The sequence below is a fragment of the Typopeltis vanoorti genome, chromosome 19 (assembly GCF_054136105.1).
Source record: "Typopeltis vanoorti isolate ZY-2024b chromosome 19, IOZ_Tvanoo_1.0, whole genome shotgun sequence".
NCBI lineage: Eukaryota > Metazoa > Arthropoda > Arachnida > Uropygi > Thelyphonidae > Typopeltis > Typopeltis vanoorti.
The window spans coordinates 38,552,692-38,567,059 of record NC_143567.1 but is presented as its reverse complement, the minus strand read 5'-3'; the positions used below and the strand labels follow the sequence as shown (position 1 = coordinate 38,567,059).

Genomic DNA, 14,368 nt, shown 5'->3' with positions numbered 1-14,368 from the left:
TTCCCGGTGATTTTAGTAGAGCTCTCATAGTACCCATATATAAAAAGGAAAATAAAACTGAATGTGAGAATTAAGAGGTATTTCCCTACTGAGTGTTCCTGGTAAGATTTATGCAAGTATACTTGAGAAACGGTTGAGAAGATTGTGGGAGAAAAGCTTGGTGAAGAACAAGCTGGATTCAGGCCAAATAGAGACTGTCAGGATCAGATCTTCATTTTACGACAAATAGTTGAAAAATCATGGAAATATAACAAAGATCTGTATTTAAGTTTTGTCGATCTGGAAAAGGGATATGACAAGGTGCTAAGAGAGAAGCTATTCAGTACGCTGCAGTTATATGGTGTCAATGGGGCATTATATCAAGCAATACTTAGTCTTTATTTGAGTTGTAAGTCAGCAGTTAGAATTGAAGGAAGTACAGGAAGATGGTTTAATGTTAAATCTGGTGTGAGACAAGGATGTACATTATCCCCTCTGTTTTTCATTACCTATATGGATTACATTATGAAGGAAAGTGGTATTAAACATGATATCAGAATTGGAGATGTTAATGTCAGCTCTTTGCTTTATGCAGACGATGTTATACTTCTAAATAAATCCGCTGCTAGTCTGCAAGATTCACTGACTAAATTGAATAACTAATTGAATAAAGTGAATAATAGATATGGTATGACGATCAGCAATAAAAAGACAAAGACAATGAAAATAGGCAGAATCGTTGAAAATATCAACTGTGTTATGAATGGAGAACCTGTGGTACAAGTAAAACATTTTAGCTACTTAGGCACGATTTTTAGTTAAGATGGTAAATTAAATATGGAAATAGACAACAGAATCAACAAAGCTGGTATGGTAGGAAGTCAACTGAATAAATTCATATAGAATAAGAGAGAAATTAGTCGGAACACTAAATTAGGTGTATACAAGAAAGTGTTCAAACCAGTTTTAACTTATAGATCTGAGAGCTGGGTCAGAAGTAAAACACTTGACCAAAGACTAGGGACCGCAGATATGAGAGTCCTGGGAAAGATTAGCGGAATGAAAACAGATGGCATCAATGACGATATGATATTAAAAACGGGGATATTAGGAAAGGACTTGACATCATCATTATCCAGGAATGCATTAGCAGAGCTAATCTCAGGTGGTATGGTCTCTTAAACAGAATGGGTGAGGAAAGATTAGCAAAACAAGTGTTCTCTGCCAGGTTGGCAGGAAAACGATCCAGAGGAAGACCAAGATATAGGTAGATTGATATGGTACATAGTGCCTTAGACGATAGAAATATAAGATCTGATAATGTTGGAGTCTTGACAAGTAACAGACTGATTTGGAGGAAAATTGTAGATAGGAAGTTAGTAATGATGTAAATTTTTCATGTAGTACTATCATATCCTGTACACTCCTTAAGGGTACATGGCAGGAAATTGATGATGATTATTTAACAATATCCAAAAATCTTCTTATTGATAATCAGTCTTTCTCTTGCAAATCTAATGTTCCTGACAAGAATAAAACATCTCAACAGATATGTTCCAAGATGTTTTAGATTAATAGACCTGATCATTTTGCTAAAGGCTGTTGTTTTAGGGATAAATTCAATTATCAACATTATTGTCATATCAATATTAACCCTAAATAATAATGATGAGGAAAACATTGATGAAATAAAAGAGAACCTAGGCAAAGAATTTCAAAATTCTTTAAATGTGTTTTTGAATTTTTCTCTGGTGTTTTTCCAGAAGATATTGATTAAATGTCTTGCACTAATGCAGTAGAACACTCAATACAAATTTGCACTTAATTTGCTATTTACATTAAGCAGTATCAAGCTCCATTGATGTACTTGGAGCATTTTCAGAGACTGTTGCAGGAATAATTGAGAGGTCAAATTCTCAACAGAATAGCCCATTCATCTTAATTGAAAAACCAATGGAAGCTTGAGATTTGTCTTCGATTTGAGAGCTATAAGTAAGGTTACTAAGCTTATTGATTTTCCCCTTTGTAAGATTGAGGAATTATTGATTTGTTTGAAATGAGCTCAGTATTTCACAAAACTAGATTTAAATTCTGGCTTTCAGATCCCTTTGAAGAAAGAAGACCGAAAATACTCTGCATTTGCTACTAGATGGCAGAAATATCAACTATGCAGATCACCACAAAGCTGAAGAAATTCTGCCATGTCATTCCAGTCTAATGAATTTTGTGTTATCAGATATGTTGGGGAATGGAGTAATTTGTTTTCAAGATCTTGTAATTTCTTCAAAGGACCTAGATAGCCATCGTAAAATCCCGTGGAATGTTTTAAAGAACTTTTCTTAAAGGAAGTTGAGTATTTAGGATATAAAATCAACAAAAAAGGAATTGTGCCAACTCGGTCAAATGCAGAATAGCTAAACCTCCAAAAACAGTTAAGCAGGTTTGTCACTTTATTGGCATATTTTATAGTAATACTTAACAAGGAAAATTGTTAGTTTCAGTTGGGATAATGCTCAACAAGAAACATTTGACATCTAAAAAAAAAAAATATATATATATATATATATCATCATTATCATCCATTGACGATCCACTGCTGGATGAAGGCCTTTTCAAGATTACTCCAAAACTGTCTGTTCATAGCTCTCCTTTTCCATGTCACTATTGCAAACTGATATGATCAATCCACCGTGATTTAGGTTGGCGTTGTGGTCGTTTTTCCTCCCATGGAATCCAATCCAGTACTTCTTTTGTCCATCATTGATCTTGTCTTTGAGCAATATGCCCAGCCCATTGCCACTTCAGATGTTTCGCTTTTCCTATGATGTCAGAGACTTTGGTTTGATTTCTATCCACATATTCCTTTTGTGATCCAATCTTGTGATACCAAGCATACTTCTTTCCATAATAAATTGTGTTCTTAATTTTTGAATTTCCTTTGCATTCAGTGTCCATGTTTCACAGCCATATGTCAGTATAGGAAGAATACATTGGTTAAAAACTTCTCTTCAGACATAATGGTAGTTGGCTTTTGAATATTGAATGTAATTTTCCAAATGCTTCCCACCCAAGCATTGTGCGCCTTTTAATTCGTTCATGCTATTTTATTCCATTGATATCTAAGTATATGTAATGATCTACTTGTTTAATTACCTCATTATCGAATTTTATTATTTCTGGTTGGACATAGCTATAGAACATAACTTGGGTATTCTTTGAGTTTATCTTTAGACCAGCTGTTTTGCTACCAATTTGGAGCTCATGGATACGAGTCTGTAATTCATGCACAGTTGAAGTAAAGATAACTATGTCATCTGCAAAGCTTAAATATCTTCCATTTATCTTCAGACCTTTCCCTTCCCAATCAAGAAGTTTGAATATTTCTTCTAGGCATGCTGTGAATAATTTTGGAGATATTGTGTCACCCTGTCTTATACCTCTCTGTATTCCCACAGTAGAGATGTTTCTGTTGAAATGAATTGCTGCTGTGGCATTGGTGTATGCTGATTTGATGGTTCTGATGTATGGCTCCTCCACTTGTTGGTTTCGTAATGCTTTGAGTATTGCACAAGTTTTAACTGAATCAAAGACTTTCTCATAGTCAATAAAACCAGGACATAATTGATATTCATTACACCGTTCAATAATCTGCTATACAACTTGAATATGGTCCATTGTATCAAAGTCCCTTCGAAAGCCTGCCTGTTCTTTTGGTTGTGCTAGGTCTAGAATTGCATAAAGCCTATGATCTAAGACTTTTACACTTCGTAAACCATTGATAGTAGACTAATAGGTCAGTAGTTCATCAAGTCTTCTATCTCACTTTTTTATGTATCAGAATTAAAGTAGCCGGCTTCCATGTTGTTGGTACATCATTTGCTTTCCAGACAAATGAAAGATGGAAGGTTGGAAGTTAAAATATTGGCACCAACTCAGATAATTTCTTGGATTATGTACACTTTCCATGATTCTGACTTGCAGGACACCAAGGATTTTGTCGACCTTGGCAAAGAATAAAGGATTGTTATATCTGGAAAGGAATGAAGAGTAACATATGCAAAATCATGTCATAAGTGTCAGTTTAGATCACTTTTCAGAGTAAAAACTCCAAATGCAACTATTTTCTGTTCCAAAACCTTTTGAGCCTGTTGCTATTGATATAGTAGGTCCATTGCCAGCTACTAAAAGAAAAGAAAAAGGCAATAAGTATATTCAAGTAACCATAGATATACTAACTAGATTTCTTGAAGCAGTCTCGATGAAAGAGCAAACAGCAAAGACTATGCGAGAAAGTTCTTGGATATGATTATTTGTAGATATGGTACTCCTCAGACCTTACTTTCAGATCACAGAACAAATTGTACATCTGCATTGTTGTTGTAATGCAGATGTTGTTATAATTCTGTAAATTGCTAAATGTTAAGATTTTTACCATCCCTTATTATCCTCAGTGTAATGGCATGTGTGAAAGATTGAATAAAAATATATAAAACAAATACTTTTCTATCTGGCAAACATTAAAATGAAGGATTGGAATACATATTTTTCACAAGCTTTATTTGCATGCTGGTCTGCTTTACACTCTGCTATCAAGGTAAAATCATATTTTGCTTTATATGGTTTTGATCCAATTTTTCATAATGAACCTGTTACTACTAATACAGGAATAGATAACTTTTCCACTATTCATAGATTGATAGGAGAAATAAGCAAATTAAATTCACAGAAAACCAGACAGTATATTATTTGTTTCAGAAAGTATAAGTCATTTGCCCTAGGAGATTTAGTATTGTTTGATCATAAATTTAGTATTAGAAGGGAAGGGAAATTAGGAAAGCATTTAGTCCATATAGAATTTTAGATTAGTTTTCTCTTCTGAATTTTTGGATTAAAGATGTGAGAAATCCTAGCAAGATTGTAAATGTGCAAGCTGATGTGTTGAAAAGGTACTTTTTAGGAAGTAAAAATTTAATTATGTTAGGAGAGAACATGAATAAAATACTAAAAACTAATAAAATATTTCATATAGTATATTATATGAAGCTTTTCCTGATACTAATTGTGCATCACATTCTCAACCACATAGTAGGAAAAGAAATACTTTAAAACCTCGTAATTTAAATACACAGCACAGTAGGGAATTAAGAAATTCTGGAAACAAAATCTAATCACATAAGATATTCCCAAAAGTACATAATTCAGATAAAGTTCAACATCAGACTGATGATAATCATAAAGAATCTAACATGGATGAAATAGTGGCAGAATACCATAGAATTGGTTAACTTAGAATTAAATAAACCTGAGGAAAGTTAAAATATCTCAAATTTAGTTAGAGAAGATAACAAATCTCAGCCTTTGATTGTGATGATTATGTAAATTTAGAACATAATTCTAATGGTTTAACATGTTTGCTACCAACTATGAGTATATGAGCTTCACAAGCCAATTAAGAGTATACTTGTACGTCGATTTACCGACCTCTTATGCCAAACACGAGTTAACCCTTAGTACCTTAATTGTTTGACCCTTGGATTCTGAATAAAGTGGAGAACACATCTGTGGGCTTGGTAGAAGAGAAATAATTTCAACTAAAATATAGTATATTATATATGTGCCTCAGAAGCCAACTACGAATATATTCTTATGTCGATTACCAACCTCCTGTGCCAAGCGTGAGTTAATTCATAGTATAACACGTAATTTGTAAATCAATTTAAAACTAATAAAATCAATAAAAATAAAAACAATCAATAAAATAAAAAAATTTATTCAAATTAAAAATGGTACATTTTAAAACAATTTTCCATGCACAATGGTGGTTTTTCCTGCAAACAGGACAATAATAACATGTTTTGCGTCGTCATTTGTTTTGTATACACACACAGCATGGCTTTGTCAGGCGATTCTTTTTTCTGTTGGTGGTAAAATTTCCAAATAATGAAAATCCCGATTCCTCTTGACATTCTCTGATACTCTAAGCTCATCCATTCCAACAAAAACTGAGATAAATTGATCTCTAAATTTTAACGCAGTCATTGCATTTCCAGTAATCATGTTATAAAATTTATGCGCATTTTGAATGTATACCTCAAAAATGCGTATTGCCAATTTCTTTGGCCATCTAATTGTCTTTTGTAAGGTGGAATAGTAAGAAAGCATTTGATCAGAAAGATTGGTGCCTGACATACCCAAATTATAATCCCTAACGATATTTGGTTTTAATTGCAATTTACCATTCTGATTTTGCGCTTCAACCATTTCAAATTTGTGCATATTTGAAATGGAAAGAACTTCCCTCTTATCCTTCCATTTGTTGACTACAACAGGACCTCTTCTTTGCCAGACAAATTCCTCTTTCTTTAGTTTCTTCTGAATAACATCTGGTAGATTGTTTTTCCTATTATTTCTCAGCGTTCCACACGTACGTTTTTTTGTCAGTAAGCGATTCCGTCAGAGCTACAGAATTATAAAAATTGTCCATATGCAATACATAACCCCTGTCTAAATATTCTTCCATCAAGTGGAATACAATATCATATGTGCGACTCATTTTCGCTAAAGAGGATTCAGATTTTCCTGTATAAATTTTTATTTTTATCACCAATCCATTCAATTCGCATAGTTCATAGAATTTCCGCCATATTTTTGTTTTTTATGTATTGTCGAAACGCCAGTCTACTGTGCCACAACACCATTGACTCATTAATACATGTTTCGGTCTGGTGTGTAGCTATTTCGCATTACGCTATTAAAATAATCTAGGACTGGTCTTAATTTGTGCAATTTATCATTAGCTGCTTGAGAATTATCTACAAAATGCAATTGACGCAATAAAATTTGAATTCGATTTTGGCTCATTTTAGAGCGCCAAAACGACAAATTGTAAAGTTGATTTGTACTCCAATAATGCTCAATAGACGGTAAATTACAAGGACCCATATGAAGTAAAAGTCCAAGAAATAATTTCATTTCAGGTATGTCTGTTGCTTTCCAGTTTGAAATTCTTTTACTTTTTTTGATCTATGCTCGACTTTGTTCAATATTTTGTAAAGCATATAAATTGGTTTGTTGTACTAAAATTGTGAGAAAATCTTCAGAAAAGAAAAGTTCAACTAACCTTTTGATACTGAAATTTCCAGTATCAATTTTAAACCCTGCAGTTTCAACGAAGTCAAATAGTGGGGGCTCTTGTTCTGAATTTTCTCAATAAATAGATGTTGATGTATTTGGTTGGATGCTAACTTCATCTTCAAAAGTTTCTTCATCATCTGAGTCACAGCTCCAAATATTTCATGAAATTCATCATCACTCATATTAGCATAAGCTTCTACTTCTATATCAGTAAGTTTTCTTTTACTGGCCATGGTGAAATTGAAGGTTCTTAGAAATTAGAAACTAAAACTAGACTAGACGCAATAAACACCGTCGTCAGCACATGTAATATATAGGTGGAAGTGATATGAGATTACTCGTAGTTGGCCTATGAAACAAAATTCTGTTTGATAAGCTGGCTACAAGATTACTCGTAGTGACCTTGAAGATGGGGGTGATACGGGATTACTCGTAGTGACCTTGAAGATGGGGGTGATACGGGATTACTCGTAGTGACCCCTTGAAGACCCGAAAGCGCTTGGCGGCAAGAAATGCCTGAGGAGCATGGCAGCGAACGTGTTAAGTAAAATTTTTGAGAAGTGCAAAAATGAAACTTGCAGATATCGAGAATTGGAAGAGAACATTAGTTCCCAATTGTTTCTGGAATCAAATGATTCCTCAGTATTGTAAATAATCAATCATTACATAATGCTCAACAAAATTTTCTCGTTAATATTTTAGATCCACGATAAATATTTAGCAATTTAAAAAAAAATTGTTCAGAGAAAGATGAAGTTGACGTAAAAATAGTCATTTAGAATTATGAATCTTTTAACAATTGTTTCTCTATGTTAGTATTTTATTAGTTTTGGTTTTGCACCTACATATAATCAGCACTTCTTATGTGCCTGATAAGAAATTGATATCTTTTTAAAGAAATAATGCAAAGTATTTGAGATGGGATTGTACTTACTAGATCTGATAGTTGTAATTTCAATGTGTTTTATTGTACTTGTTTAAAAGTTCCTGTAATGTATGTAAATGCATTATTTAAATTTAAATCCCATAATGCATTTATTTATGTAAATGCACATATTGCATTATTCAAAATTAAGTGGTATTCAATATCCACTTAATTTTGAATAATAAAACAGATGTTATGCAGGAATGTGTGCTTTCTCTTCTGTTCAATCTTTACAACGAAGAAATTTTTAAAAGTATATGGAATAACTGAATACGACACACACATGGTACAAAAACAAAGAATTGGCTGAGTCTGAACCAGAGAGCAGCCCAAGACAGAAATACATGGAGATCCATAATAGTCAACCTCCTGGATGGAGATGACACTTGGCAAGAATTTTTGGCTTAAGAAAACAAGTGATAATAGAAAATTTATTTTTCTGCTGTGGATTAATTTCAGGTTTACTGAGATTATTGTACAAGAAGAAGCATGCTTGTTCTTCACGTGAGAAACATGCTGATAAACGTCAGAACCAAGAATATCTTGCTGTATGATAAGATAAAAGAACTCATTTATGTGAATCTCATCCATGAGAGGTTATAAATTCTGTAGCACCATGTCTAAGGATTAGGTAATCTGGGAACCCCCTCCTTTTATACCAAACATGTTACTCTTTTCAAAGGCACTTCAGGTTTTCAATAAGCAGGGTGATCTTATATCAGATGACAAAAAATCTTTCCTACCTGAAGACTCAGACATCCATACTACCTTGATTCAAACCACAGTGCCTGCCTGTGCATTGGTAGGACAGCATTATACTATCCACTCAGTAAAACTACACAGGTATGCCAAATATGATGCTAATATTTGTTATCTGTTTCTGGTTTGATCTTACAGCACATTCATATGGGATTGGAGATCATAGCAAAATTTTTATTATTAAAACTTCATTCTCTAAGTGTTTAAAAAATTAGTACAATAATGAATATATAATTTTATTAATTACAGGTTCTCTCATTTTTGATGACGGTTCTTTCCCGGAGATTTGAATTCCAAGCAGATGCATTTGCTAAGCGTTTGAACAGAGCAGCTGATCTTAGGAGTGCTTTAATTAAACTAAACAGTGATAATCTAGGTTTTCCAGTATATGACTGGCTGTATTCTGCATGGCACCATTCTCATCCACCACTTTTACAGAGAATTAGATCATTAGGCAAAATTGATTAATGTTTTGCTTGAAAAGAAAAGCTTTCACAAAGCTTTCTCTCTAGTTCACAAGACTTTTCTGTTGCAACTTCTACAGTGCCTTTGTTGCAATATGTGCACAGTGGTTTTCTTCTTTAATATGTTAAATTGTATGTATTAATCAGTAGTTGGATAAAAATTTCATTGATGTGTAAATGTTGCAATAAAATTTCTTCACATGCTAATGATTTTAATAACTACAGAATTTATAAAATAAAAAATATAAATAAGATGTTACATTTGTTAAGCTAATTTTTAAAGTACTTTCTGTTCGGTTTAGAGCTAAAGTAGACATATTATAAACATTTAATGGCCAAACCGGGTCTTGAAATGTAGGTCTAATCTTTAAAGGTATATTTGCGACATGACTATAAAACAGAATTACACGATAACCACAGTAATAAACTTTAATCAAAGTACAAATATTTCATACTGAAAATAGCAGTACATCATTTATGTGTGGAAACAAGTAATTAGAGAAGAGGAATATAAGGTATATACAACAATCATTTTACTAAAAATGCTTGTCCATGCTATTAATGTTAATATTAAAACTATTTTTGATGTTTATATAAAATGAGAATTTCTCCCCCCCCCCCACACCAAAAGTTTGGGAGATTGGGACATACAGACACAGTCATTCAGATTCAGATTAGGCCAATATAAAAGGCTTCACGACTTTTCTTTGAAAAGATGTTCTTATTTAAATCTGCTTCTATGGAGAATATAACCTTTATCTCACAGGATACTTGTTTAGTATCAATAATATGCTGTGCTAGACCAGACTTCTGAGGTTTCACATATTCAATAAGTCTAATCATAATACTGATGTTCTTTTCTGTTTTTTTTTTCCACAGGATGGCTTGTCTGTCCAAAATGACAAATTATATTCACAAGGGATTGATGTATACCAGCTAAAGATAGAGGTGACAGGTGAGAAATTTTTTTAATAGGAAAATATGTGGGGTTAAGGCGATAATTCAAAATTCTTCCATTAGGTTCAGAAATATAAGGGATTGGAATGCTGCAGTGTGAAGAATCCTTAGATGTTGGAACATAGGAGTCAGTTATCTATTGGATTTGATGAGAGTTGTAACCATTTAATTCCAGTAAATTTTTGATAATGAGAAGCTCTTGTAAGCTTGAGGATAAGAGCACACATGATGTGCTCTATTAATGACTTGATAACACCAGTTTGTTGAGAGGTGTGTTGAGCAGACGTTTGATGAATGTATCTGCCAGTAAAGGTAGGTTTTCGATAAACACTGGTTGGCAAAGTACTGGAGGCTGTGTGAGTAAGGATGCCCAAGAATGGTCAACTACCAGCATTTTCTTTTTCCATGGTGAATTGAATGTATGGGCGAAGATTACTGATCTGCTGTAGGAAAGTGGTTAGGTCATTTTCAAAATGAGGCCAAACAGCAAAAATGTCACTGAAGCAGCAAAGCCACCAAAGAGATGGTTGAGAACAAAGGTATCTTCCAGGTGGTTCCAAAAATAGTTTGCCAAAGGTGGAGACAAGGGGCTACCCATGGCAGTACCTTCAATTCTGTTTAGAGATCTTATTTTTCCAGCTTGAAATATCCTAATTGTACAACAAATTCAAAATTCTTCACAGAAGGGAAATCATATATAGTAAATTATTATTATTCATGACACCTCCAAGGAGTCCGAAGAGTCATCGCGGGAGGACACCCATTGTACAACTCTGTCTCCACCACTACACCGAACCTCTAGTATTAATATAGTAAATTAATAATTAATAAAATTATATTAAATTAATACTATATAGTAAATTATAGTGTTAGATTACAAAATGTTGATAAATAGAGAAACAATGTCAAAACTGACATTGTTTCTGTCTCTTGTATTTGAATATCAATTTAAATTGGAGTATCAAATTTGAATATCAATTCAAAACGGAGGGACGTGTGCTAGAGGGACTCGTGGTGTGTAGTGTTTGTTGAGAGCTCCTGATAAGATAAGTGTTATTTTAAGTTATCATTGACAATTTTGCTTGAATATTACGTAGTTTTGTTTGCTTTTCGTATCTTAGTGTGTCTGTTTGTGTGTTTTTGGTGCTGTTTCAATTATTAATTTGATAAGATGCGATAAAGCGTGCACATGGCTCCAGTAAGAAGGAAAATGGCAGCTAGTAATAATGGTTCGCCATCTTTGTTCAATAACTGTAACATAAAGGAGATTATTCAATGTACTTATCTGCGAAATGTATGCGTTGTGGAGAGCGGTTGGAGTATGGTTAGATGATGATAGTGGAGTGAATGTGTGCAGAAAATGTAAGGAAAATGAGGAATTAAAGTGTTTCAGGTCGCGAGTGTGATATTTTTGTCAAATTTCAGAATGCAGAAAATAGCGATATGATGAGAAATTGCGAGGTTGCTACCAGAGAGCTCTGAGAGGCGTAGAAAGTGAGAATGAAGGTATTAATACAGAGCAAATTAATGGTTTAACAGATAATAAAAAAGATGAGATAGATGCAATGAGTGAGATCGTGCGGTTGAGCAGAGCCATACATAGGGCAAAGCGGCAGCTGGAGCGTATGCACAAATGTCTACCAAGTGTACCAACCAATAAAAAAAAAATGATAGGAAAAATAAGAGTATGATTGTGAATGTAAACAAAATGAAGGAGTGAGTGCTGTATGGAGATTCGTTAGTACGAGGTATGATAGTAGAGAATTTGACAAAATCGTACCAACCTGTTGCGACCATTAAGGATGCAAGTGAGTCTGTTAAGGAACAAAAGCAAAGGGTGAAAGAAATGATAGTGGCGGCAGGTACGAATGATTTGAAAGGAGATAAAATGGAAATGATAGAGGACCTGAAGGAATTGTTTGAGGTAGCAAAAGAGAAGAGTGTGAGAGGATGATTAGTCTTTTGCCACGGTATGACAGTGAAGAGTTTAGGAGGAGGGCCATAATTGCAAATTACTTTATGTGTGGGTTATGCAGGATGAGTGGTGTGGAGTGAGTCCAATGGGTGAAAGGATCTATATAAGATGGATGGTTTGCATTTGAATGGACTCGGTGTAAGGAGACTTGAAAAAGTGTTGTTGAATGAAGTGGATGTGCAGAATCAGGGAAACTAGATTTATTGGGGGGGAGTAGATATGCTGACCTTAGGGAGGCAGTTGAGTGTATGAATGAGTATAATATGCCCGAGCGAATAAGGACAACAAATCAGAATGGGATAGTTAGTATAAAGCATCAAGGTAGGAATGGGGCTAATGGGGTCTGCAATTCATGTATACTAATGCTAGGAGTATTAGGAACAAGAAGGAAGAATTTTTGGGATTGGTTGGCACTTCCAGACCACAGGTTATTGGCATTAGTGAAACATGGCTGACTGAAGATGATATAGCTAGTGGGATTGAATGTGAGGGATGACAGGGAGAATAAAATGGGGGGAGTATTATTGATGATAGCTGATGAGCTGCAGCCAAGGAGAATAGAAGTTGAATTGCAGGATAGAGAAAAGAGCACATTTGAGGCAATTTGGTGTGAGATTGAGGCTAGCAGAACAAAATATACATTAGGGTGTTGCTATAGACCAGGTGATGGAAAAGATGGTGGAGATAGTATGCATAAGCAAATACAAGAAATGAGTGGAAAGAGGGTAATTATTATGGGAGATTTCAACTATGGTGGCATTGATTGGAAAGAGGAGAGGACACATGGGAGGAAGGAATTGGATTTTATGCGGTTATTAAGGGATAACTATCTGCAACAGCATGTAATGGAAAATACTAGGGGTCAGAGAATGCTTGACCTAGTATTTGTATCTGAGGATTTGACTGTAATGAATGTAACCACATTGCCACCAATTGGTGAGAGTGATCATAGGGTCTTGACTTGGGAGGTGGCTAAAGGTGTGGAATTTACAATTAAGACAGGGTACATGTGGAATTATTGGGCTGGTAAGTATGACAAGCATAGGAGTTTGATTGGTTCAGTGCCATGGCATGTAAAACTGCAAGAGCTGGATGTTGATAGTGCATGGGAGGTGGTTAAGAAGTGTTTGCAGGAGGCAATGGCTGACTGTATATCTAGAGTCCGAATAATAAATCAAGTAGGGATTAAACGGATGAATAACACCATTAAGCTTGAGCTGCAAAAAAAAAAAAAAAAAAACTGTGGAGGGAATTTAAGGAGAAAGGCAACCTGCAGGCACATGAACAGTATAAAGCCCAGGCCAGAAGGGTAATGAGTGCGGTAAGAAAAGCAAAAGTGGATTATGAAAGAACATTAGGCATGCAGGCTAAAGAGAATCCCAAACAGTTCTTTTGATATGTTGCAAGTTAAAGAAAAAATGTATCGGCAGATTGCTTTTAAAGAATGCCGATGGTAGGGAGGTGACCGAATCAGTTGATATAGTAGAATTACTGAGTGAGCACTTTGCAAGAGTATATCATCCGGGTGGTGACATTGCAGAAATGGAAGAACCAACAGCTTATACAGGAATTGTGGTGAATGAAGTGGAGGTGAATAGTCTATTACAAAAGCGCAATGTCAATTCATCTGCGGGATTGGATGGTATACCAGCTCGTGTCATACGAGAAGCGACTAAAGAATTGTCAGTGCCTTTGACCATTTTGTTTAATTTGAGTCTTGGGTCCGGGTTAGTCCCAAGGGGGTGGAAAGAGGGGAAAATAGTTCCACTGCATAAAGGAGGTTCCAAGACTGCTGTTGAAAATTACTGGCCGATCAGCATATCAGGAATTGTTGTCAAGGTCTTAGAGAAAATAGTCAAGAGGAAAATACAAGATTGGATAGATGAAAATGGGATACTGTATGGGGGACAGCATGGTATTGTGAAGGGTAGATCATGCCTCAGTAACTTGCTCACGTTTTATAACACAGTGACGGATGAACTGGATAAGGGTAACGGGTTTGCAGTGATTCTACTGGACCTTCTAAAGCCTTTGATAGGATACCACATGGAATTCTAATCAGTAAACTGCAGCATATGAGAATGGATATAGGGTTGGTGAAATGGATAGGAGGGCGGTTGGTGGAGAGAGATCAGAGAGTGGTTTATTCAGGAGTAGAGTTCAAAAGATGGCCTG

The 14,368-nt window shown here is 34.8% G+C and overlaps 1 protein-coding gene across 1 annotated transcript in view; it reads left to right on the top strand.

Moving 5' to 3' along the window:
* LOC150096008 (CAAX prenyl protease 1 homolog) overlaps window positions 1-9,468 on the top strand; it is a 132,511-nt gene extending 123,043 nt beyond the window's left edge. Inside the window, exon 10 of the mRNA XM_090408982.1 lies at window positions 9,047-9,468. Within this exon, the coding sequence (XP_090265108.1) occupies window positions 9,047-9,265 (219 nt within the window). The 3' untranslated portion in view covers window positions 9,266-9,468. The remainder of the gene's footprint in view (window positions 1-9,046) is intronic.
* Window positions 9,469-14,368: the final 4,900 nt, after the last annotated feature.